Here is a 25,022-nt window from a genome sequence, read left to right on the forward strand (position 1 = left end):
ATAGATAAGAAGTGGCCATGTGAGTTTTAACCTAAAACTCCAACGTTCTGCTTCTTACTCACGTTTGCACACTGCTTCGGTGCTGAGAAGGAAGATATTATCACCTGGCTTTACAACAAAGCGCCTGGCTCTCAGGGAGCTTGAGCGCTTGGGAATGCCCTCAGTCTAGCAGGAAGGGAAGGCAAGAGTCAAGCCCCAATGTGCCTGGTTTCTGGTGCTCTGCCCAGTCCCCTCTGAGCCACACTGGTTGCTGAAGCTATGTGATGTCACAGACCTTTAAGAACCACGGCAATACTGTTAATTACCCCCAAGATACCTGCCCGGCTTGCTCCCTCCCGCATTCTAGTTTCTGCTTACAAGTCATCTCCTTAGTTTTCGCTGACCACAGCTCCGGGAGAGCATCGTCACTCACAGCTGGGCACTTATGAGTTGCTCAGGACCTTTCTGACAGTCACTTGGCTCCATGAATGATTCTTCCCCAGGGCACCTGACTCTTCTTTTTCGTCCCTTCAGGTTATGTTGCAATGGGCGCCGTCCTCCCATCCTTCTGGGGCCAGCAGCCCCTCGTCCAACAGCAGATCGCCATGGGTGCTCAGCCATCAGTCGCTCAGGTGATGCCAGGGGCTCAGCCCATCGCATGGGGCCAGCCGGGTCTCTTCCCTGCCACTCAGCAGCCCTGGCCCGCCGTGGCCGGGCAGTTTCCGCCAGCCGCCTTCATGCCCACACAAACTGTTATGCCTTTGCCAGCCGCCATGTTCCCAGGTCCCCTCACCCCCCTGGCCACCGTCCCAGCCACGGGTGACTCGGCCAGGTCCAGTCCGCAGACCGACAAGCCCAGGCAGAAAATGGGAAAAGAGATGTTTAAGGATTTCCAGATGGCCCAGCCTCCGCCCGTGCCCTCCCGCAAACCCGACCAGCCCTCCCTCACCTGCACCTCAGAGGCCTTCTCCAGTTACTTCAACAAAGTCGGGGTGGCACAGGATACAGACGACTGTGATGACTTTGACATCTCGCAGTTGAATTTGACCCCCGTGACTTCTACCACACCGTCGACCAACTCACGTGAGTGTCCTTCTTTGGCAACATAAACCCACTGAGAACAGCTGATGCCTTGTTTCTGGCGTCAGAGGAGTCATCTCAGGGGCATTCAATGGGCTCTTTGTTTATACTGCTGCTACCAACAGTAGCCTCTCATTATTAGGTACCGGTTCCAACAGACGCACCTTCGCTGTGCGCTTTGTATTGGTTATTTTTATCCTCCGAACGGTGCTGGTGGCAAGTAGAGTGAGACTTGTCTGACAGATGCTGAGAGTGAGGTTCAAAGACAGAGGGCGCAGAGAAAGGGGTAGAATTAAGCCCAAGCCTGTAATTTTCCTGCCGTGTCACTGCCTCTCACCGTTTTTGCTCTTTCGCTCATTCACTCGCTCCTGTGCGTATATCCCAGCTCGGACGCCCAGACTTGGCGTTTGGCTTATTGAAATAAAAACGACTGGTGCATGTGAATTTTAAAAACGTTCGGAACCGGGATTTAAAAAATAGAATAGAAAATTAAGATCAGGCGAAACCTTAGGCCCGAGATACAGCAGCTGTAAGGCCTCATGCAACTGGTATCATTGAAGCCAGAATTTGAGTCAAAGCTTTGGATAGTCAAAGAGAAAAAATGGTGGTGTGGCAGAAAGTTCTGGACCCGGAATCCAGAGAGCAGCCGAATTAGACTAGTTTTGTGCTGATGGGCAAGTCATTTTATTTATTTGACCTTCAATTTCCTCATCTATCTTAGGCTGAGGGTTATAAAAAGGATTCAGTGGTATGTGTACTAAAGCTTTTATACCTCTCAGAGTTTGAAGTACTTTTATTGTCAGTTTTATGGCCTGTTGAGTGGGTTTGTGCAGATCCCGGGGTTCTAATCCTGGCTCCCCCACCACAAGCTGTGTCTTTGGGCAAAGGTGTGACATCCCTTAACCTCCGCTGTGTCTTGGGTAGAATGAGGAAGTTGACGTGGATAGAGGTGTGCCTTCTAGTTCCGGCATTCAGTGATGCTGCCCCAGCTCACTCTTCTGCTGCCAGCCTCTGGGAAACCAGAACCACTCAGCCAGTCAGAATCCAGTTACACCTGGGCACACCTGTGCTTGGTCGACATCCCCCCGGGAAGGTGTCTGGTGATCCAGTTCGTGCCTTGACAGTTGATAAGGGGAAGGAAAAGGCTCGTGGGACAATGAGCTTGGCGCTTTTATTACTGTCACAGATGATACAGACGGCTGCTTAGCCAATAATACCATGAATTGTCAAAAAAAAAAAAATCTGACGTTAACACAATTAGGTCGTGTCACCAGCCAGGTTGGGAATGCTGTTCTGAAAATGAGCCTCTTCTCTGTGTATAAACAGCCTGCTTCCTCTCAGGCCATAGGATCTACACGGTGAGGGCATTTCTATTCAGTTCCAACTTACAGGGTTTGCCTGAAGAATAATGAATAAACGAAATGCTAAAGAAATGACAGGCATGCATGAAGAAGCAAGCACCTTTTGAAAACGGAGGTCCCCTTTTCGAGGGTCTTGTGTGCCAGCTACAAATAAAAGAGGAAAGTTGAGGTTCTTTAAGGACAAGGGATATGCCTTAATCGTCCTCACGTTGCTGCGCTTCTCACGATGCTCCCGTGGTGTCTCGCACGTGGGAGGCATCTGGGAAAGGTTGTAGAGAATGAAAGGAGCAAAACACAGGCCGCTCAGTTACTGCTGTGTTTCAGAGCTGGGATTTGCAACCTTGGCGCGATTGAGATTGGCGGCCAAGTCATTCTTTGCTGTGGGGCTGCCCTGTGCACAGTAGGGTGTTGAACAGCATCTCTGGCCTCTACCCACGAGACACGCAGTAGCCTGCATCCTCTCCCCTGAGCCATGATGATCAAAGATAACACTAGATATTGAATGAAATTGCCCCAGATCGAGAACCACTGTTTTAGAGTATAGCTGTGTTCTAGAAAGCCTTCTAAAAGTTAAGACACTTGCATAAATAAACTTCAAGTTAATATACCCATGATTCCATCCAGTAAGTACGAGCAGTGCACCTCTCAGCGTGGGCAGCTCCGTGAGGGCTCTCTGCCTTCAGTAAGCAAGGAGCGACGTCAAACACAATTCAGACTCAAATTACATGAATCATTATGAAGCATGCACTGCATATCAAGGTGTTTTCATAAAGCTTCTCTCATTTCTCTCAGTCTGGCTGGTTTGTTCTGTAATCATCTCATGAAACAAAACAGGCTTCCTTTCCAATTAAAAAGCAACTCATTGTTTTATTTTAAAGAACATGAGTGAAAATGATCTTTCTAGCCTCTGATCCGTCAACATCAACTTTTAGAGTGTTTCGAGTGGAGTGGCACCTCAGGTAAACCACGAATAGGGATAAAAAAGCACGGTGGACTGGATGGTGTCCGATCTGTGGTGAATCCCAGCGCTCCTGTTCCATTGTGACGTTAGCTCTGAGGAAGACACTTCACCTCTCTGAGCAGCAGTTTCTTCCAGAAAAGAGCCGACAGGTACAATACCACCTTGAGGCGTTTCTGCTCGAGGGCATAATGAATGCCAGGTGCCTCGCCCAGTGTCTGGCTTGCTGGCACACAATAAACAGCACCGTCATTCTAGAGAGAGGTTCATCGAGGCAAAAGCAGCTCACCACGTCTTAGAATCACTCACTGTCTGAGAAGCAGCCAGATTCTGTAAATTCTGGGAAGTCATGGCAGGGAGGCCTTACCAATGTTTTTTGGAAGTCAGTTACTAAATCAAGCCACGCCCCTCTCCCTCGGGGCTGAGCCAGTGATGGGTATTTTCAATGCCAAGTTAGAAATTATCGAAAGAGTAGTTTCCAGTGGCAGATTTGTTATAAACCACTGGGATAAATGAGACAAGGAAAATGTGGGAGGGTCAGGACAGAAAATGCATCTCCTTGTGGAAGAAGGAAAAAGTTAACCATCAGCTACATCCATCTTCCCAGGTCACTGAGACACTCTTTACACAGCATGTGTTTATCCATTACCTACTATGTGTCAGGATACGAATCCCTACTATGTGCCAGGATCCAAAGCCTGCTTCTGCCACTTGCCAACTCTGTGGCCTCGAGCAGTTTAGCAATTTCACTTTCCTTCTTGGTTAAACTGGGAGAACCCCTACCTCAGAGAGGCTTTCTGTGGACTAGAGATACTGCCTATAAAATTTCTGGTGGTTTCTGACACGTAGGAGGCACTCAGTAAATGCATAGCGCTGTCCTCTTAATCTGTTTATTCTCACTGAAATAATTGCATGATGTTAAGGAAGAGAGAAGAAAGAAAACCATAGTCCAGTGGTTCTCAGCTTGAGTCTGCAGAAGCACAGAGTCTGGGATTCAGTAGGTCTCTGTGGGGTGAGGCCCAAGAATTTGCATTTCTAACAAGTTCCCAGATGTGGTTGATGCAGCTAATGCAGGGATCATCCCTTAAGAGCCACAGTCTCACCCATCCCTGTGGCCCAGCTCCTTCCTGACCGTCAAGTATGTGAGAAGACAGGGTGAGTAGGTACAGAAGAGATACTAAAGTGTTCAACTGCTGACTTGTGACAGGAGGAGGGCTCCTGGGATTTGACTCAGTGTAACCAGATCCCCGAGGGTCTGCGGGGTCTAAATGGTCACCGCCAGACATTTATGATGTTTTCTCTCTTTGCATGGTCTCCGTGCAGCTCCAACCCCAGCCCCTAGACAGAGCTCTCCATCCAAATCATCCGCATCCCACGCCAGTGATCCAACCACAGATGACATCTTCGAAGAGGGCTTCGAAAGTCCCAGCAAAAGCGAAGAGCAGGAAGCTGTAAGTGACCGGTTTGTTCTTTCTGGTTCGGTTTTTCTTAAACTTAAAGCCTCTGTCTCTGAAATGGACGATACATGAGGAAACCGACGTAGAAAAGAGCACTGCCTCAGACTCTTATGCTCTCAAGGGGTTTCCTTTTATGTTCAAATGAGCAGCTGAAATCCGATATCCTTTCATGAAATTGTTACTACCAGTTCTCACACTTGTGGCAGTGGCGTCCTGTAGCTGAGACGCTGCCTCCTTTAGGATAACTGATGATACGTGTGCATGGAAATATGCCCAGCTGTCTTATATTTTTCAATTATGAAAAAGGAAAAAAAAAAATGTTATCTTCTTGTGTTCTAGCCTGAGGGGTCACAGGCCTCATCCAACAGTGATCCATTTGGTGAACCCAGTGGGGAGCCCAGTGGTGGTAATATAAGTCCACAGGCCGGTAGCTAGATAGCACAGGTCTGGGTAGGTATCTGTCCCTTTGATGTCCTTCACCCTGAAGCCATCTGCTTTCCCCTCCACTTGTTGCTTCCCTCTAAAGTCGCATCCCTAACATCTGCACCATCTCTCCTGGCCTGAGCGTTAGCCCTGATGTTTGTGCCATCTCTCCATGCCTGGTGTCTGTCTTCTGCCTTGTTTTTCCTCATGGATGCATGACCTTGGATATATATTGGGAGGGTAGGGGTAAAGATGAGGAGTGGGGCGTGGTCATGCTGTATTATTCACGATATGATCTGAATGGGGGGGTGGTGATTGAATGAGGCATGGTTAGAGCTACTTTCAGTTTCTGAAAAGCACCCACACTCGGAGATGGATATGTTCTGCTCACCCTGATGATTGCTCCGTTTGCTGTGGTCCAGATGCTTAAAATCTTTGAAACGATGTGCCACTGCATTGGCCCGCACGCCACAGACCTAAAGACGTCACCACCCACACACAGAAGCCCAACCAAGAAACAAAAACAAGCAGTGCTTGAAATGACTGATAGAGATGGAGCAGGGAGGGTATAGTTCAGTGCTAGAGCACATGCCTAGCACGTGGGAGGTCCTGGGTTCAAGCCCCAGTCCTTCCATATAAATAAATAAACATAATTAGCTCTCTGCCTAAAACAAAAAAATTAAAAAATTTTAAGACATGCTTAAAAAAAAAAAAAAGACTGATAGAGATGTAAGAGCACAGTAGCCCACTGTGTCGGGCCAAAAGGGCCCCGCACCCGTTCCTCGCCGCAAAAGTGAAATTCTAAGCTCAAAGACGGGTCACGTCTGTTCGCCCCTGAGGCTCTGCTGTTTGCGCCTGCGTGACAGCCTGTGGTTTGCCACCGGACCACTTCAGATTCCATCAGCAGCTCCTCGGAGAGGGGTGTCCTTCCATTTCCCAGAAGTGGCTTTGGGCACTTGAATTTCAATACATCTGATTTGATCGAGAGAAAGAGGGGTTGATGAAGCGAACTTTCTCAGGAAGCAGAAGTACCCCTTGTTACCCAGACGTGATTTCTGAGGTCACTCCTTGACAAATGTGTTCAATTTTCAGATACTTTTCTAGTTCTCCGTAGCCATGTAGGACGGCAGAGCCGCACCGACAGAGCTCCCTTCTTAAGGCCTGAACAGCCTGGTCAGAACCATTAAAATGGTAAATAGTTTTCACCGTTCATAAATGGATTCTGAGGCTACCTCGGAATCGGTCGCAGTTCACGTGTGAGCTATTTTGACGGTTATTGAAAGCTCATACAGTGTTTTGAAAGTGCAGTTTGTTAATAGATTTTATGATGAAAGAACTTCACGCACCGTACATCTCGCCGCATTCCGCCTCGGTACCCCAGCCCGCGGGGACACATCGTGCCACGCGCGCGCTCCTCTGAGCGTCCAGCCTTGCAGAGCTGCTCGGGGAGCTCGCGATACCAGGCAAATCAGGGCTCCAGGAACGACAGAAGTTGGAGATGGTGTGCGGGCGCCTTGGGAAGATTCCCCAAGAGGTTTTTCTGTCCCTTACGTGTGTTTTATAAACTTTCACATCCTCAACCGCTCCTTGGAAAATTTGATGCATGAACTGGGGGTGGGGAGGTGGGAACAGAGCCATTCGTCAGGATAGCAGCCAGCATCATCCTAAAATTGGGAAGTTTTCCTAGAAAACAAAGGGGACATACGGCACTTGCAGATCGATGTGTCACACCCTCATCTTCATGAGGCTGCTCTGCTGGAGACAGTCATATAAGCTGAACTGTTTTGGGGCGGGGGGGTGCGGGGTAGCTTCAGCTTGTTCCGTATTTGTTGCTCCATCTGTAGACCCCCAGGCCATGGCTGAGCTGTGAATGGATGTGGCATGTCATGGCGGGAAGAGCTCAGAATTTGGAACATGAGTTTAAGTTCTAGCTCAGCTACTTCATAGCAGGAAATCTGGGGCAAGAACCATCCTTTCTGTTGCATCTTGGTTTGTTTACCTGCCAGAAGGGGCTTATTTATCCATTCTGTTGACTGAGATAGCAGATGGAGACAGGCGCTCGGTTCTCAGCTTAAAAATCTGGGTTCTGGAGCAAGGCTGAGTTCGAATCTGGCACTGGCACTTACTAGCTATGTGACCCTGATGAGCTGTCATAATAATTCTCTGTCTTATTTGGAAAAATAAGGATAAAAATAGTGTCCTCCTCATAGGGTTGTTGTTTGGACTAAGTGAGGTGATGTGGGTGGAGCTCTTAGCAACAGTGTCAGACACAGAGCGGCCAGTCGCTGTTAGCTGCCATTAGCACCACCGCCACCACCATCATATGCGGTTCGCCACTCCTTGAATTTTATGCATTCAGCCCTTATGTCCTCATGTTGAGTAAATTCTACCATAAGGACTCAGGCCATTGGCTGGGAGGTTTTGTTTTGTACTTTGTATTTGTAAGTAATTAATTTTCAGTACGCCTCAAAACAGCTTTGGGGGAAAAGAAGAAAAAAACCCTACTTCTTAGTTCTCCAGTTTGCCCTCTCCCCTAATCACCATGACCCCTATTAGGACCTCCCAGGTCACCTCTGACTTCTCAAACAATGAGCAGCCTTATCTTAGAGTCACATGTAAATCCTAAGAAGTAGCTCCCAGCTCCCAAGGAGGGCTGGGCTATAATCTTCAATGAAGCAATTTTTTGCCTTTGAAAGCTCAGCCTGACAATTTCGCAGTTGCCGGTCAGGAGTCGCGTGCCAAGAGGCTGATGCCAGTCTTGCCGACGTTTCCGTGAAGACCCCCACGAGGAAAGCCCTGATGAGCCTCTGGGCCCCTCCACCAGTAGCTGCACAAGCCACGTTGCATCTCTCTGTCTCCATCCCATTCACCCATCCACCCAACCGGAAATTTACTGACTGCAATTTCTTTGTGCCTCTCCAGGCGTTGGGAAAAAGAATACTATGCAGGGATGGTTCCAGCCATAGCTCTATTTTCCACTCTGCCTCCACGCAGTTGAAAAGCAGGAGTCTCGTCCTCCTTATCGCCCTTGCAACCATTATCTGCAGCTGCTTTTTATTAGAAATACCCGCACAGTTCTGAGTAGGTAGGGGTGACATCTGTTGATAAGTTAAAACCATATCGCACTGCAGTAAGACGGAACAGACAGCCTCAGTCCTCACAGGTGGACGCTTTAGGGCCAATCCCAAACAGCATTTCTGTTTTAGCAATAAAAGGGAATATCTTCAATTATTTCATTTCCCACCCCCCACTACCCTCCCATCTGGGAGAATCACGTGTCTTTAAAAGACGGGGTCAAGAGGGGCCAAAAAAAAAAAAACCCTCAAATAATATTATAATGGCTGGTGTGGGAATGGCAGGTAATTTATACTTCACTGGTGTGTTGCTGGAGCAATTTTCGGGGCAAAATGTTAGCTTTTGAGGACATGAAAGAAAAATGAAAATATTTATTTGGTTAAATAGCTAAGTAAATAAACTGCCTATCAGACTTTCCCAGCTGTCAAGTCAAAGTAGCATCTGTAACAATGGGGAATTGTTTGGTCTGTTTCCCTTAGTAACAACAGATCTTGCCAGAAGTAATGTCACTGTCATTTTTTTTAAAATACTGATCTTCATAGTGGGAACCCAAGACATGCAAAGTATTACCTGATGAATTTTTAGTGTTCAAGAGAAAAGAAAGCAGAACTTCAGATACTTTGGGAGGGAGATTTTTTTTAAAAAAAGGGTTGGGGGAGAAAGAAAAGAAATGTTCAGAGTCAGGGGACCTGGTTGGGTCTGAATTACTGTTCCAAAGAAGGCAACCTTAAGCAGGACCTTAGATAATCCTGGGACCCCCGTCCCCACATATGATGAATACGGATCATTGGAACAGCCCCCTCCCCAGACACTCCCAGAATCAGAAGATGCCGTAAGTTTAAAAATATATATGTCGTGCGTAAGAAAGTGCTATATAAGTTTTGAAAGTAACGTGTATTTGGCATTATTGTTACTATTCTGTTTTAAAATAGAATCGCACAAGAGAGAGCCTCAAAGAACCACAAAAATGGAAAATAATCTCTCCTCATGGGCGTGGTGCTCAGAGGCAGCTCCGACCAAAACCCGTCCAGGCAGGAGATGCTGGCTGAGGGCAGTCGGCCAGGCTGACGGGGCGGGCTCGCTGCCGAGGGATGTTAAAAGATGGAATCAGGAGGAAGTTAAGACTGAAGGGAAATGGGAGATGAAGAAGAGGGTGTAAGCTAAGATGACCTCCAGGTCCCTGACTGGGGGATCTAGGTGGTGGCAGTCCCTGTGCTGAGGAACACAGAGCTTGAGTAAAAAGAAGGCAAGTTTACTTTGGGACCAGTTCTTGTTAACAAGTCCATGAACTTCCAAGTAAAGATGCCAGTGGAATACTGGGTACGGGACTCTGGAGGACAGAAGACTAAATACGGAGATTTCAGCATAGATGTAAGCCCCTGGAGTAGTGGGTACAACTACAAGACACTGACCATTTAGACCGGAGGTCAGCAAACTCTCTGTGACTATGAATGCTTTGTGGACCGTCTGGTCTTTGTCACAACTAATCTACTCTCCTTTTGTAACAGGAAAGCAGCAAAAGACGATGCTTAAAAGGGTGGTGAGTTTGGGTGATAGTTTATTTACCAAAAAACAGGCAGCCACCAAAACTGGCCAGTGGGCTGGCCCTGGCTGACCTCTGATTGTGATCACACTCAGTTTCTGGAATCACTCTGCAGAAGCTAATACAAGCAGCCTTGCATTTACCAGCCCTAATAAAATAAATTTTAAGGTTACCAGCATGTGTATAGCACTTTTGTAAGCATCACCTAGCTCAGTCCTCAGGGGAACACTCTTAAGTGTTTTTATTCCTGTTTCACAACTGTGATGGGTAAGGTGGAGGTTAACGACTTGTAGAAATCACAAGATTCACCTGTAACGGGGCTAGGGTTTGAATCAAGCCCTAGACTAAATAACTGCAGGACACTCAGCTGGGACCGGGACGTCTGAGCTTTAGCAGCCTCTGATTGGCTTGATTGCGTGTGACGGGAGGCAGATGGCTTCGTTTCTGGCCTTTGGTCTTCTCGTCTGTAAAGCAACTCCCGCAAGCCCTTCTAGCTCTTACATTCTAGGACCTTCTAACTTGCCCAGATCACCCACTAGAGCATGGAATACCCAGTCCTCACACAAGACCCTCTGACAGCACCCCTCTCCCAGGCTGTCCTTACCCCCAGCTGACGAAGCAAAGGACGGAAGTGCCTTAAATACGCCGACTTCTGCATGAGATAGCATGACTATCTGCATGAGATCCAGGACCCACTCTTGGTCACCAGGAGCCTACTCAGGACAGGGCCTCCTGCTTATGGCAGAGAACTGTTGTCACCAACCTCAGGGCCATCATCTGCTGTGTAACAAGGTCAGGAAAGATGATGTGCGTGTTCAGAGCAGATAACATGTGCCCATCATTGTTAGGATTGACGGGAATGCAAAATTGATCAGAACATGTGCAGACCCCCTGGGATTCAGATCGTGCATCTCTGTGTTCACCAAGTGGGCGTCAGCACCCTGCGATCCCAGGAAGTGAGTGCATTTGGCAACAACTTCAATCTCTAAGGAATTATCGTTAAATCCATTCTGTGTTTTGAAGACTTGCCTACCCCGAAGGCCAGATTTTCACGCTGAAAGTGGTGAGAAAGCTCCGTTTCTCCCCTTTCCTTCGAATAAAAGGGAAAGGAAGACTCATTTCTGGAGTTAAAATTCTTCATGTTGTATGAGCTAACTTGTTTCAGTCCCATGATGTTGATGTTACAAACCCCATTGTACAGATGGAGAAACTGAGGCCCAGGTGAAATGCTGGCCTCAGTTCATATGGGTAATTAGGATGGCTGGGGTCTCTGTGAGTCTAAAACTCATGCCTTTTTCATGAATTCAGATGGAACTTTATTTCAGCCTTATTTCCACTCCCTGGTTACCACCACCTTTTTCATTTTACCAAACTAGGAAATATAAGACCCTGCTGAGCTAGATCCGGGTGTTGGGGCTCAAAGACCTTGAGGCTGAAGTTGCTGCTCAGGCAGGTCGATGCTGAGGGACTCAAGCTTTGGCTCCCCTCCCAGCTGCAGTCTGACCCTTGGCGTGGCCCTCACCCCTGGCTCCTAGGCTGTGGCAGAGATAGGCTTGCTCAGCCAACTAGAGTGCATGGCGTGTTGACCTCACACTTGAGCCCACCCTTCTCAGCATGCTGTGTCTTCTCCCCGCTCATCGTTTGTTTTGGACATAACCTTTGCTGAACGTGGCCCAGCTTTCCAAAAACAAACACAGTAAAAATGAAATGGATGCAAAGTCATAAGCACAGGATAGGTGGCTTTCCAAAGGGGTTCATTAAAATGTGGGATAGGAAACTATAGGCTGTGATACAGCAAGCCAGACCACGGGGGATGGTTAGGGGAGGGGAGAGAATAAGAAGAGAAATGGGAGTGCAGACCCTGGGCTGCCCTCCTGGCGCTCACTGCTTCTCAAGGACTTTGGGAAAAACAACCCTCATGTCTGGGGAACCCTGTGTCTTCCTACAGGGAAGGCAGTCTCACACTGAGGAAGGGTCCTTCTGGCTTCGACACGCTACAAAAGGGATCCCATGGCAGTGGCGAGGACAGTGGGCTTAGAGCTGGATGCGTGTACACGAAACTCTTGAGAAAACAAATCCAGTGTCGGAAGTCAGATAGGCAGTGAGGGGTTGACTGAGAAGGACACAGGAGAAGTTTTCAGGGTGAGGAAATGCTCTAGAGTTTGATTGCTCCGAGGAGGGGTAGACGGGTGTGTACACTTGTCACAGTGCATCAAACTGTACACTCAGTGTGGGAGTGTTTCATTGTGTGTCAGTTACACCTCAAAGAAATTGAGTTAAAAATAAGAATAGGTAACTTCCGAGAGATGGAAAAGAGTTTAGGGATTGGGCTGAAGGGGAACTAGGGAGTTACTGCTTAATGGGTACAGAGTCTATTTGGGGTGAGGAAAGATGTAGAAATAGGGGTGATGGCTACACATCATTGGGAATGTAATGAATGTCACTGAATGGTCCACCTAAAAAATTAAAATGGCAAATGCTACGCTCTGTACGTTTGCAATAAACAAGGTTCAAAAATAACAAACTTGATTATATTCCAGCTCTGCCCTGTGCTGGCTGAGTGACCTTGGGCCAGTCATCACACTCTGGGGAGCCTCACTTCTCCCCTGTAAATGGAGACAGGAATACCTGGGGTACAGACTTTGGGATGCCCGAGTAAAACCATGTCTGTGATGTAGGAAAGCCCTTTATAGACTTTATAAAGATTTCTGTGAACATAAGCTATTACTCCAATTCTGTGATTCCACTTGGCTTCTCGACGTGAGCTCACACTTTGTCCTTAAAGTCATCTGCAAACATGTGGAAGTCTCTGTTATCCACAGAGCCCTGCAACCAGATCCTTTAGATTAACCCCACATTCTTTTCACACGGTTTCCCGGGGTGGACCCTGTGCCGTTATTAGGTTTCCTCACAGAGCCAGTTGCACCCATGTGCTATGAAGGCGATGCAGTTTGGAAAGCCGCTGACAGGTGATTATGAGGCCTCAGACCATCTTCTGTAAAGGAAGGGCAGAGCCACGCGCCCGGACACAAGGGACCTCGCCGGTTCGGGAGTGCTTCCCCGTGCCAGGCTCTGTGCCAGTCCAGTGATGTGTATATTCTCCTTCAATCCTCACCACATCTCCCCCAGAGAGGGTTTCTAGCCTCATTTTACAGATGAGAAAGCTGGTACTCAGAAAGCTTAAATAACCTGCATGGAGTTTTAAGGTTACAAAGTAGGGAACAGTGAGAAAGAGAATAGCAGCCTGACAGCCAAAAGCTGCGGAACGTGAACAGATTCACAGGACGTCAGCATCGGACGAGGCCCTCTGTGCCCGGGGTGGGTCCAGACCACTCAGTAGCTGTGGCTGAGCACAGGCACACTTGCGCATTGTCCACGTTCCAAATATGACCAAACGTTCTCTCCTGGCTTTAGCCTTGCTCCAGTCTTCCTGCTTTCTGGATAAGAATTACTGAGATAATCATATTCCCACTTTCTGAAAGCATCCAACCCAGAGAGGAGCCTTACTTTCCTGACCCCCCTCTATACGTCTCATGTAAGCCTGATCCTATACTAAGCCTTTTCTAACAAGCTCTTCCAGGCTTTCCCATCACCCCCCTCATTGTCATCAGTGATAAACCCAACTGGAATTCAAGTGCTAGTGTGTTCGCGGTGGCCTTTGGCTGCCAGAAGTTGGCAGTAGGAATCCCACCCGTGTGTTTGTACTCTTCCACTGCACCTCCCAGAAAACAGGATATCCAGCTTAAGTCAGAGGGTGGAGGGCTGATTGGTTCTCATTTTTACTGTATGGTTTCTTTCTGCTTTGTTGTCCTCTACAAATGAAGATGATTAACGTGTCAGATTCGCAAATGAGCTGAAAGTTCGTAAGCATTTGCCAGCTCCCATTAAGAGAAGCACTCTTCACTGACTCACTCCCGTCCTCATGTTCCATGTTGGTGGTGGGTGCGCCTCCCGGGTTCCAAGCTCTGGCTCAGAATTTAGGAGACTGGCGTGAAAGGTGCAGTGGAGACCCCTGTGTGGAAGGTACTAGAAAATGACATGGTGTCATTGTAGACAGAGTCTCCACCGGGCACGGCAGGAGTCCAGGAGCAGGATGGTTTAAATCACCTGCACGGTCCAGGAAGCCCTTCTATGTGGGCTGGTTCTGAAAGTGTGAACCCCCGGGGCAGGACAAAGAGTGGTCCTGAAGGCAGGAGGAACTGTCTGAGCAGAGTCTCAAAGATGGGAAAAAGCCCATCATGTCTGGGCAACCAGAAGTCCAGTTCGGAAGCTGCGCACAGGAGAGAGAGGAAGTAGATGAAGCTGAATGGGGAGGGGCCCCGTGGACCACCCTGTGGGGTCTGCTTATCCTTAGGGGAATAGGGAGTCAGGAGGTTTGGAAACTGGCATGACCAAATCCATTGCAGAAAGATCATTCTGACAGAGGCATAAAGAATTTTTTTTAAGCACGATATATGTGACTGAAGGGTGAGTTTTGATTCATGGTCTGCAAGGGACATTTATTAGCGCTAATGGACTATGAGACTGATCGGTCTCATGTGCCCAGCGAGGGAGCTTTGACCTTACCCTGTGGGTAGCGAGGAGCCTTTGAAAGATTTGAATCAGGGCAGAGATGTGGTCAAATCTGACAGAAGAAAAAAACAGAAATATCAACGGTGTGCTATGCTAACATGTGATGCCATTTAAGCTTTTTGGAATATCGAAAATCGCCTGCAGACCCCTTGGTGACCTTGCCAGAAGTCAGGTCAGAAGCTTCTGGATCAGATGATTTCTTAGCTCCCCTCCAGCTCTGACAGTCTAAGACTCTGTAACAAGGAAGGTAAAGCTATTGCCGAAACGTACAGCGCATCACAGTGTCAGACTTCGGGATTATCTGCTGCTGGGGGTTTTCCACGCCACTGCTTCCCTTCATTAGTGGGGATAATTGAGAGTTGACTGCAGTCGTTACCGCTGTTGTGATGGGTATTTGAAGCTAAATTCCGGCAAGCGGGAGATGGGTGAATATTTATCTCAGCTGCAGAAAGTTAATGCAGTGTGGCATTAATTACCCTGTCTGAGCTTGCTGTCTTCTTCTGTTTTTAGGTGTCATTCTCAGTTGAATAAATTAGGTTCCAAAATTAGAATAGAGCAAATGGTGGGGTAAGATCAAGGCAGCCTGACTTCTTAGGGCATCCGAAAAGCAGAGTAGGCTAAGCAAGTTTACCCAGGAAAGATGAAGGTGCATCCTTGTCTCCCAGTGTAGGTGGAAGGAGATGGTGGTTCCTAGTAGTTGGCTTCACCATTGACCGCCTTCCGTTTGCTCCACCCACCTCACCCCCAGGACACAGGCACACAGAAAATTCCCTGTTTAGCCTTACAACAGGTATTTGAAACATTTCAAGACACTGGCAGAGAACAGATGAGGTGCTTAATGAATCATCTTGCTATTGATTTTGCACGGTTCGATTTTAAGAGAATAAAGCCAAGGGAGAGTGTGTTTAGGACAGAGGGATCAGAACGGTGGAAGAAGGAGAAACTGTCTTATTCATTTATTCAACAAACCTTCCTTGAGCACTTCGTGTGCTAGGTCCACATAGGTCAAATGGCAGACGAACGGGTAGTGGTAACTCAGAAGCAGTTTAGAAGAGAGCACTTCCATTCTTGCTGTCACCTGACATTTGGAAGAAGGGTTACATTGATTCTTTACGTTTCCAAGGGCAGTGTGGAGTCCCATGGGTGGAAAGCATGAAGGGGCAAATTGGCGACCTGTTACAGTACAGAATCGGGTGCCTCAAAGGGTAAGACGCTCCTTCTTCCTGGCAGAACACAGAGATGATGAGTTCTAGAAGAAAACATCCTGCACCTGACCACAGGAACCCCGGATTCTCTTCCCGGCACGGTTACTAAGTAACCGTGTGACTCTGGGGAAACAGAAACTCTCCTCCCTGGACTTCACATACTTCATCTATAAAATGATGGGCCTGGACAAAATTACCATCTGGTCCACCCCCACTTTCCAATAAAAGCAAGCAATGTGATATACTAAGTCCATGAGAGACAGTACAGTGACTTTGAGATCATACAACCTCTTTGACTTTTAGGTTTTGTCTACAAAACAAAGGTAGAAAGAATAAAAGCCACTCTCAGGACTGTTAGAGAAAAAAAGACATGAGGATGCTTTATAAATTCCAAAACACTCTACAACACCATAGATTGAAAGGTTGGTTTTGAGTGGGGGTTTTTTTGTTGTTGTTTTTTAATGGTGGCTGTTGTAATAGACGAGAAAAAGCACTGGACCTTACTTTTAGATCTCGTGTCCTCAACTTACTAGCTGTGTGACCATGGACAAATTACTTAACTTCTCTGTGCTTGGTTTCTCATTTGCAAAAGAGATAAAACATCTGCCTTACAAGGCTGTTGTGACGTGTTCAAGAGACAGTGTGCTTGAAGATACCTCGCATGGTGCCCAGCGTGTAGTAGGGGCTAGAGCGTGCCAGTTCGATCTGTTGGTTCAAGGAAGGCAGTTAAGAAGGACTTACACTCACGTGGCAGGAGGCAGGCTAATATATAAAATATAGCAGAATTAAGATGTCAGTGTCTGTTTAATTCTGGTACAAACATTCAAGAGTGACAGCGTGAAAGTCAGTTTTAACAGAAGGGCCTGTGCACACTGAAGGCCAGAGCATTGACCTGATCTGTTAGTGCGCCCTGGGCCATTTCAACATGAACTGCGGTCTGCAGTGATTTCAGCAAGGCCAGACACCATTTCCCATCTGCATGTGGATTGACGGTTTGCTGATGTGTTGTGAAAATCCTTGTGTATGTCTTAGGACAGCCCTGCGGGTGCAGGCAAATGACAGGCCAAATCTGAAACAGCAGAGAGAATGGAAACAAGTCCCAGAAGCCGGTAACTAAGAGCTTGTGGCACAATTTCTATTTCTCTTGCTCTAACGAGTGCCCCGTCATCACTGCTTGTAGGAACCAAAGAGCAATCTGACATGGAATTTCAGCAGTCTCACGTGGGTGTTTGTAAAACTGCTGGAAAAAAGCTCACTTGACTCACGATAGGTGTCACCATGTTCTGAAGACCTAATTCTGCCAAGCACTGTGCGAGAGGCTATATATATATATATTCTCTCTTACTCTCTTAAGAACCCTGTTGGGTAAACAGTGTTATTCCCATTTCATGGTTGGGGAAGCTGAGGCTCAGAAAGTGTAAGTATTTTGTCCACATCACACAGCTTGTCCAGCTCTCTCTACTAGACGCTGCTGTGTCCCTAACAGGGCGATCAGGCTCAACTTGAAAGCCAGAGTTAAAACTGGGTGAGTAGTTCTTCTCAATGATTAAAAAAAAAAAAAACTTGCCAAAATCATATGCACCATGACTGAAGAATCCCCAAGCCACCTAAGGTCATTCATCATCAGCTGTCATCTTTCTGTTGTAACCCCAAACCCTCCTTCCCTTGTTGTCTCAGGAAACCCTGTCTGGAGAAGAGCGGGTCTCACTTTGTCCCTCTGTCCCCAGGAGCTGGAGCCTCTCTATGCGCAGATCCACAGACCTAAGGAATAGCACCCCTGCGGGCTTGTGGCGGGTGCTTCAGGACTGGCATGGAAATCAGCATCGCGACAGGCTCTCATGTGTCCTTTCACCTCACCTCACCCCACAAAGAAATTCACGATGGTCCCCACGGAACTCGTTTGGAAGAGGGAACTAAGAGTTTTTGGCAACCTATGGTAGATATCTCTGGCAGCACAAATACAGAAACAAACACAAACACACAAAAGTATAAAACAAAGTCATATCCAACGTTAAATCACCAATCAAGCCGACGCTTACCCGACAAATACCCTAAGCTCTCCTAGTGTGGGTTTAAGAGGACCCCGTCTGTGAATCCGTAATTCTCTTTTTATTCTTCCACCTGTTGACCAGTGTAAAGACATCGAGTTTGGAGTGACGGGCCTCAGAGAGTGACATCAGGGTTGGCACCGATGTCACTTAGGCAAAAAGCAAGAGGCCCTCCGTCACCACGGTCTCATCATCCATATGCCTTTCCACGTGGGATGGTGTGTTTCCATCACTCCACACAGCCTGGTCTGCCAGTTGCCCCCTTTCCTTTCTTTGTCATGTTTGAAGATGAATGGGTGTACAAATTTTTGTATTGCTTTTGACTTTTTTTTTTCGATGTTGATGAAGAAATCTAACTGGAAAGGAAAAAGCCTCATATGAAATGAATTAACTTGAAATCACAAGACAAATAAGTGGTTGATGATTCTTCTTGATCATAAATGTTGCCAAAACAACCCTTCAGCTATTCTAAACCCTGGTGAAGACGGACGGCTTTCGGTTTAACCTTCACTCTGTGAGTAAGAAAGGACATTGAATCCCATTGATGAGAAGGATAAAAAAATGCATCTGATTTCCTCAGAAGCTCTAAACTCTTAAGTACAATTAAAAAATATTTTTTATTTTTTCCGATATCGTGCTGCTGTGACGCTATGCAGACAAGTGTCTTCTCCACGTGCCATTTTCAAAGAAAAGTCATTTGCCAAATAATTCGGGGACAGTCCTGGTAATGCGGTTTTGGATCTTAAAAAAAAATGACTTTCTACATGGAACAATGGTGACATGAATATTCCGAATAACAAACTGATTCCATGGTCACGATGGTTCATCTCTGTCTCTTTTTGTACATCAGAAAATTCAAATGGGATTTTTATTTTATAACTTGAAAAAAAAAAAACCCGACCATTAAACTCTTTAAATATTTAAGGGAAATGGCTTTAAGGAGTTCTCATGAAAAAAAAAAATTTGCCAGTTTGGGTTTGTTTTTTTTTTTTTGTAAATATGAATGTTAATGAAAATGCTTTTTAATGATGCCATCACACTGTAGAGAAGGTAGCAGATTGAGTGCAAGATGTGACGAACTTGATGGATGGGGCTCACTTTTCAGGTGTTACTCTGGAGCATATGGTAGGAAGCTGGAGTTCAGGCACAGCTGGCAGGAGCAGGTGGCCAATCAGCAGCTAGTGAACAGGAGGGAGCATGTGACTCCGTCACCTAATCTAGCCTTTCCACAAGAGTCCCCGCCCTCTGCGTAAAACAAGAAAGAGACAGCCCATGCTCTGAAGGCCTGCTCTTCAGAGCCCCAAACTCCCTCCCACCTCTCCATGCCCAGTGACCCCCATAGAAATCACAGGACTGTTTGTATGTGAAGCAGAAGAATTTAAAGTCCCTTTTTTTTTTTTACATTTACAAGACAAGAAGTGCAGTGTTTGGTTCGTATGTTCAGCACATGATTTTCATAAAGAATCTATATATTTTTGCCCTACAGAGAATTGTTCTACAGGTCAAATGTGTTTTCCTGATGTTCCTATGCAGTTACAGTATGTTGAATTTAGTGGTTTAACACTAAGAAGAAAACTTTAAAGAATCATGTGATTAATTTGATTTGGGGATGGTAATTATTTATACTTGGTTTTAAAATTTGAAAATTTGCATTAACCTTGATCTGATTGACTTAAATAGGCCTGTGTCCTTTGATTCTTTACATCAGTAGAAACGAAAATGATTTGGAAGGTGGTCTACTTGTTCGGAAAGAAAAAAAAAGGATATGTCATGGTGGTTATTCCTTTTTGACAAGCCCAGATTTTACACTGTCAGGTCACTGGAATCTAAATTGTTTTCAGTTGCATAAACTTGGAAAATGTCTATTACAGAAATATATGTAAGTGTCACCCTGATATGGAAGGTCTGAAGAACCAGAAAGGTGAAAAGGGCCATTTCCCTTCCTCCATCAATGTCACATGTTGGTCGACAAGATTTCTCCAGGAATGTGCGTACCTTTTATGAGTCAATAATCCTTCCACATGAAGGGGAAAATGGGAAAGCTGTGATAACCACGAGCGTGGTCCTAAAACCTGTTCCCTTGTGCTTTCTGGGGATTTGATAAGAGAGGTGGTTCCCGTGGGGAGATGACTTGGATTGTTCTGTTGTCTGTGATTCTGACTCTAAACCAGTGGTGCTATCTTCTCCCTCGATTCAGCTGTCTTGAGTCCATCCCGCAGTATCACACCCTCTTACTGAGTCTGTGGGTTGCTTCTGACACGTTCAAAGGGAACCCTGCCTGATGTCGCTGCTTCAGGGACACCGTCTGGAGCTAATTTCATAGCAGAAAGTGACACCCCAGGGCACTTTTCATCACTGATTGAATGTGGTTGAAAATATTCCTGGCTCCAGACTTAAAGAGGATGGCCCATGTGATGCATTAAAGTGAGGGTAATAAAGTCAAGATTTTAAACTGCCATCCTCGTTATCATTGGCAGAATTATGCTGTTTGATATGCGCTGTTTGCTGAGCTCAGAACCACCATATCCCATCCCAGGAATGCAGTGAAATTTCCAATAAGAGCTGAGGTGCCAATACCGAAAGGCTGTGTGGGGAGTCTGCCCAGTTCCAGTTAGATCGATAGAAAATCCACGTGTACAACTGTTAATTCCTCATCCTTCACTAGCACGAAATTTGTCACTTTAAATTTTGAAACCAGGGAAACACCACCCGTCGTTCTGTCCCCATTCCCCATAGCGCTCCGATCTTTACACGCCGCAAGACTTTTTTGATAATCCGTGCTCATCCCAGTGTCTACGGAAATCCCATCCTGTCATGTACCGGGCACCTTCTTTTAAAAAAAAAAAAAAAAGTTTACTCTCTGGGTTTGGTTCATTTCAATTTCTGCGTTCTGACACATATTTTTTTAATAAAGATGAGAAAGAGAAAATGACTGTTGCAGGACATTTCTAGACCTACTTTAACTTTACCTCAGATGACAGTTTGTTAACATATATTGGACACATTATTTTTAACTTTATGTACAATGCATTCAACAGAACAGCAAAATTTTTAGAAATTTTCCATTAATTTCTGTAACACGCCATGTAAAACTGTTACAATAAACATGTTTGAGAACAACAGCTTACCTGGTTTTATTCCACATGCTTCTACTGGATACTCAGGTGAAAGATTAGAAGAAATGGCTTCCCTCGAAGCTTCCATCAGGCCAGGCGAAGGCCTCTGTTTTCCCCGCTTCACTGAGGAGGTAGAGCAGTTTGTCCTCAGGTCCATTCAGGTCCTGGCTACGCTTGGAAATTCAGCCACAGTGAAGAATGAGGAAGATGTTGTCAGGAAGAGCACACCCTGTGTAGGTGTTGTGTTCGGACCATGTTTAACCTAGGACTTGCAAAAGTTAGAAAAGATCCCAGGACTCACCCTATGGATTTGGGGTCTCAAAAAAAAAAAAAAAAAAAAAAAAAACCAAAACAAACAATAGACCTGCTAAACTCTTGGTTGGAAGATCAAGATTAACCTGGACTCTCAAAGAGTTTGCCCCATAGTTCAAGATCGTCTGCTTTAATGGATCCAAAGAAGGAAGCATTCATCTTCACGTTCCCCACACACTCCATGCCAAAAAACTTGAAAAGCGGTCTGGAGCTGGACCTTGACTTTTCTATGTGTTGAAGAACAGGAAAAAAAATGTGTGTGTGTGTGTATATTTATGTGTGTATTTGTATGAATCTGTGTGTATTTATATGGATATGTGTGTGTGTATGTGTGTGTGATTTTTATCTCCTCTTGTTATTAGATCGGTTTGTTGATCCAGTAATCAGCCAGATTACAGATTATGATTAGGTCATTGACATGCCAAAAAAACACCTGTGTTTTAAGAATGGTTATGTTAATGGTTATAGAAACCCATGCCCTCAGTCTGGCCTCATTAAACAGAAAGTATTAAACAGGTGTTACCTCCAACTCTGAGATAATGAGAGAAAGGGCTCAGATTCCAGCAAAATAAATTAGGACTGGATAGAAGAATCGGCTTTCATTCAGCAAGCAGTGCTCACTCCTGGGCTGAACTGTTAGCAAGTGACAGAGGCGTTTCTGAACAGCAGTGCCGCATTCTTGTTGAGCAGCTGACCTGTGCCGTGCGATGCTCCATGCCTGTGCCCCTTGCCTCAGTTAATCTTCTCAATATTAGATATTATCCCCAATTTATACATGAAGAAACTGAGACTTGGGGAGATCAAATAACTTCCTCAGCTAGTGGATGGTAGAGTTAAGGTTTGAATTTTTAGTCTCTTTACTCATAGTTGATTTTAATTTTTTTTAAAACTGGATATTCACTCTTTTAAGTGGTTCTACATAGCCTTGGTGAAAACCCTGACCTCCTATATCTCTTCCCAGACCTCTAGTTGATCTTTGGTAATAAGTTAGATTTCTAAGTTGCTCAGTGTAAAGTAAACTTTTTTTTAATTTTTAAAAATTAAGCACTTTGGATGTTAGTATCTTAAGTCTGTTGCTAAATTCGTAGTTTCTTCTTTAACTGGCACTTCTGAAAGAGTGTTTGTTAGCGGGGTAAAGAATACACCTCTTGGCCCAACTAGTTCAAGTTCAGCTGAAACTGAGCGCTGGTGCTTTACTTTTCCAAACTAAATGAATCTTAAAGAAGTGACAGATTAAAAGGTGTCCTATTTAACTGCTAGGCTAATGCCAAAATAAATCAGGCAGACGTATCTGCTTTCATTTTTGTGCTTGAGAGCAAACCCTTGTTGTTTTGACAGTAAATGTTTTTTGTTTTATTCAGAATGACACTAGGAAAAACGCCTAGGATAAAAACAGGTTTCATGGAAATCAACCTTCAAAGCTTTGTGAAACCTTTTAGAAGATGTTTAAATTCAAGTGAGTTGTGAACAATGGTGCTGGTGCCTGAAAGATTAAAAAAAAAAAAAAGGTAAACAGATGTAAATGAATTTCAAGCCAGTTAGTGACCAGTGCTCAGTATTTATGTTAAAATACGAATAATAGCTGGCAATCTTGGGCTGTTCCTACTCTCTGTGCCACTCATTTTTAAGGTATCATTTCCAAGTTTTTACACAAACCCTGAGAGAAGAGAAATATGCTCCCCATTTTACAGCTTAGGAAAATGACACTCAGAGATGTTACGAAACAGCCATCAGTTAACAGAGCCCACGATCTCACCCAGAGGTTGTCATAGCTCCCAGGGTCCAACCTCCAAGTCTGTTTCCTCTGTTCCACAGTTGCTTCTGTCTGCATGGTTTCTGTGATGTCAAATTGCTCCCACACGTTCCGTAAAATACTTTGAGTCTTTCTTTATTCAATTCCAAGTAATGTCTATTATATTAGAAAAATCCCACCCAACAGTACCCTGGCTGACTTAGTACAGAAATTGATCCTTCAGTAAAATGACTAGATTTTTTTTTAAAGGAAAAAAGTCTCATTTTATTCTCAAGAACAGTAATAACTCTAACGTGATCCAATGAATATTTAATTTCAAAACAAAACCCTCACATTCATTTTATCTCCAAGGTACAGAGATCTGAAGAGGGAACCTTTTTGAACAGGTTTTTCTGTTCATCCTTTGCTGAAGAATATTAATGACTGCCAGGTGGAAAATGCCTAAATGTTCCTGTTTGATGGCAGTCTCTGGTGACTTGGGTCTTTAATCTTCTGAGCAACCTCTCGCCACTTCCGTCACTCACGCGAGGGTCACAGCCTGGAGCTGGGAACTGGCAGGAATGGTTGGAGGGGAATAAGTAGTGATCAGGGTTGACAACAGCAGAATGTTAAGACTGTCCTTTTTCCTACTGTACTTTTAGCAAGTCGACCATGCCTCCCCTTTGGAGGTGCTGGACACCCTGAAATCTGCCGCATTTCAGATTGTAATTGAAATCTCAATTTCAGATTGTAATTTCAGATTTGAAATTGTCACATTTCAGGGCCATGAGCTCAAGAATCTAGGAACTTAGTTATTAAAGGGAAGTTGTTTCTTCTGACCTGTCTTGTGCCCTTTCAGACTTTCATGGGAGGTAAAAGACGTAAAAGAAAGGTGGTCAGTGATCACACCATCCATGTTTATTCTTTTAGAATAAAACTTAGCCGACAGTCCACGTTCATCAGGAGACAGAAAAATGACGCCAAAGTCAAGCAACTGGATACTCAGTAGTTTTCTTTCTTCCTATTGTGCCCTAAATTTAGGCAGAACCTGGGAAGTGGAGTATTTGACCAGATCCTCACTTTTTGCTCATCATTTGTCTCTCTTCTTCACCAAAGTGGAGCACACCATCTTTACCAGTGAGTCGATGTAAAGCAGCTTCCAGATGGTGGACTCTGAATTCAGAGCTTGATGTAGGTTCTGGATCCATGACTCTAGTTTTTTGACCTGAGACAAGTCACTTAAGCTCTAACACTCAATTCACTCACATGTAAAATGGAGACAATAATATCTGCCTCAAAAGTCTGTTCTGAGACATAACTGTGATAATTTCATACCTAGAACGTTACCTGTCATTAACACCAAAGGAAGATGATAGCTGTTTGTTTTTGTACTTCTTTTATTTTATCCTTTCACATCAGTAAGCCGAGCACAGTCACTCTACAAAGTGTGGGTCATGCCAATGGGTAATGATTACCTCTGTCTTACTGTCAGAGGAAGGCAAGGAAGCATACACATATCCCTGTGAAATGTTTTCAGTGGCAAAGTTTAAAGCAAAGATGTATCATGGATTACTGTTACTCATGTAGCAGAGTTATTAAGCAATGCTATGTGCCAGGTCCTGTGATAAGCACTGGAGATACAGAATTTTTTTTAAGATGCATACATGACTATCCCCACTTCAAGAACTACAAATTCTATTGGGAAAAGAGGTTAATAGATGAATGAATTATAGTAGGATTAGTGCTGAAATAAAGGCACAAGCTAATACTATGGGATTGGTGGGGGAAGGCTATACAGAAGCTCTGATGGTTGAGTTGGGTCTTAAGAAATGAGTCATGAGTCAGTGGCAGTAGAGGCAAAAGCTGTAGCAGAACTGGCAGGGCCAATGAATGTGGTGTGCCCAGGGTGGCTGTAAATTAAGAGAGAAAATGATGTACTATTTAAGCTATTGAATAACAGAAAAAACAGTTTCTCAACTCATATTTCAAAGCTAGAATAATAAAACATAGAAAAGTCATACAAGTTATAGCCTAATCTTTCTAATGAATAATCAGAAAAATCCCTAAATTAAATATTAGTAAATTAAACAGAGCTGTAAACCAGGACCAAATAAAGTTGATTCTTGGAATGCAATGAGTAGATCAAGAGAGACTGTCTCAT

General features: G+C 45.2%; 1 protein-coding gene across 6 annotated transcripts in view; it reads left to right on the plus strand.

Moving 5' to 3' along the window:
* DAB1 (DAB adaptor protein 1) overlaps positions 1-25,022 on the plus strand; it is a 403,254-nt gene that overhangs the window by 364,312 nt on the left and 13,920 nt on the right. For 3 of the 6 annotated variants that reach the window (XM_074376397.1, XM_074376398.1, XM_074376396.1), the window contains 2 exons: positions 514-1,062; positions 4,702-4,829. In XM_074376397.1, the coding sequence (XP_074232498.1) occupies positions 514-1,062; positions 4,702-4,829 (677 nt within the window). Of the gene's footprint in view, positions 1-513; positions 1,063-4,701; positions 4,830-5,174; positions 5,286-17,380; positions 23,219-25,022 lie in introns of those variants that run through there. The other 3 variants (XM_010958368.3, XM_010958371.3, XM_010958372.3) reach the window with 3 other exon arrangements.

The sequence above is a fragment of the Camelus bactrianus genome, chromosome 13 (genome assembly GCF_048773025.1).
Source record: "Camelus bactrianus isolate YW-2024 breed Bactrian camel chromosome 13, ASM4877302v1, whole genome shotgun sequence".
Taxonomy (NCBI): Eukaryota; Metazoa; Chordata; class Mammalia; order Artiodactyla; family Camelidae; genus Camelus; species Camelus bactrianus.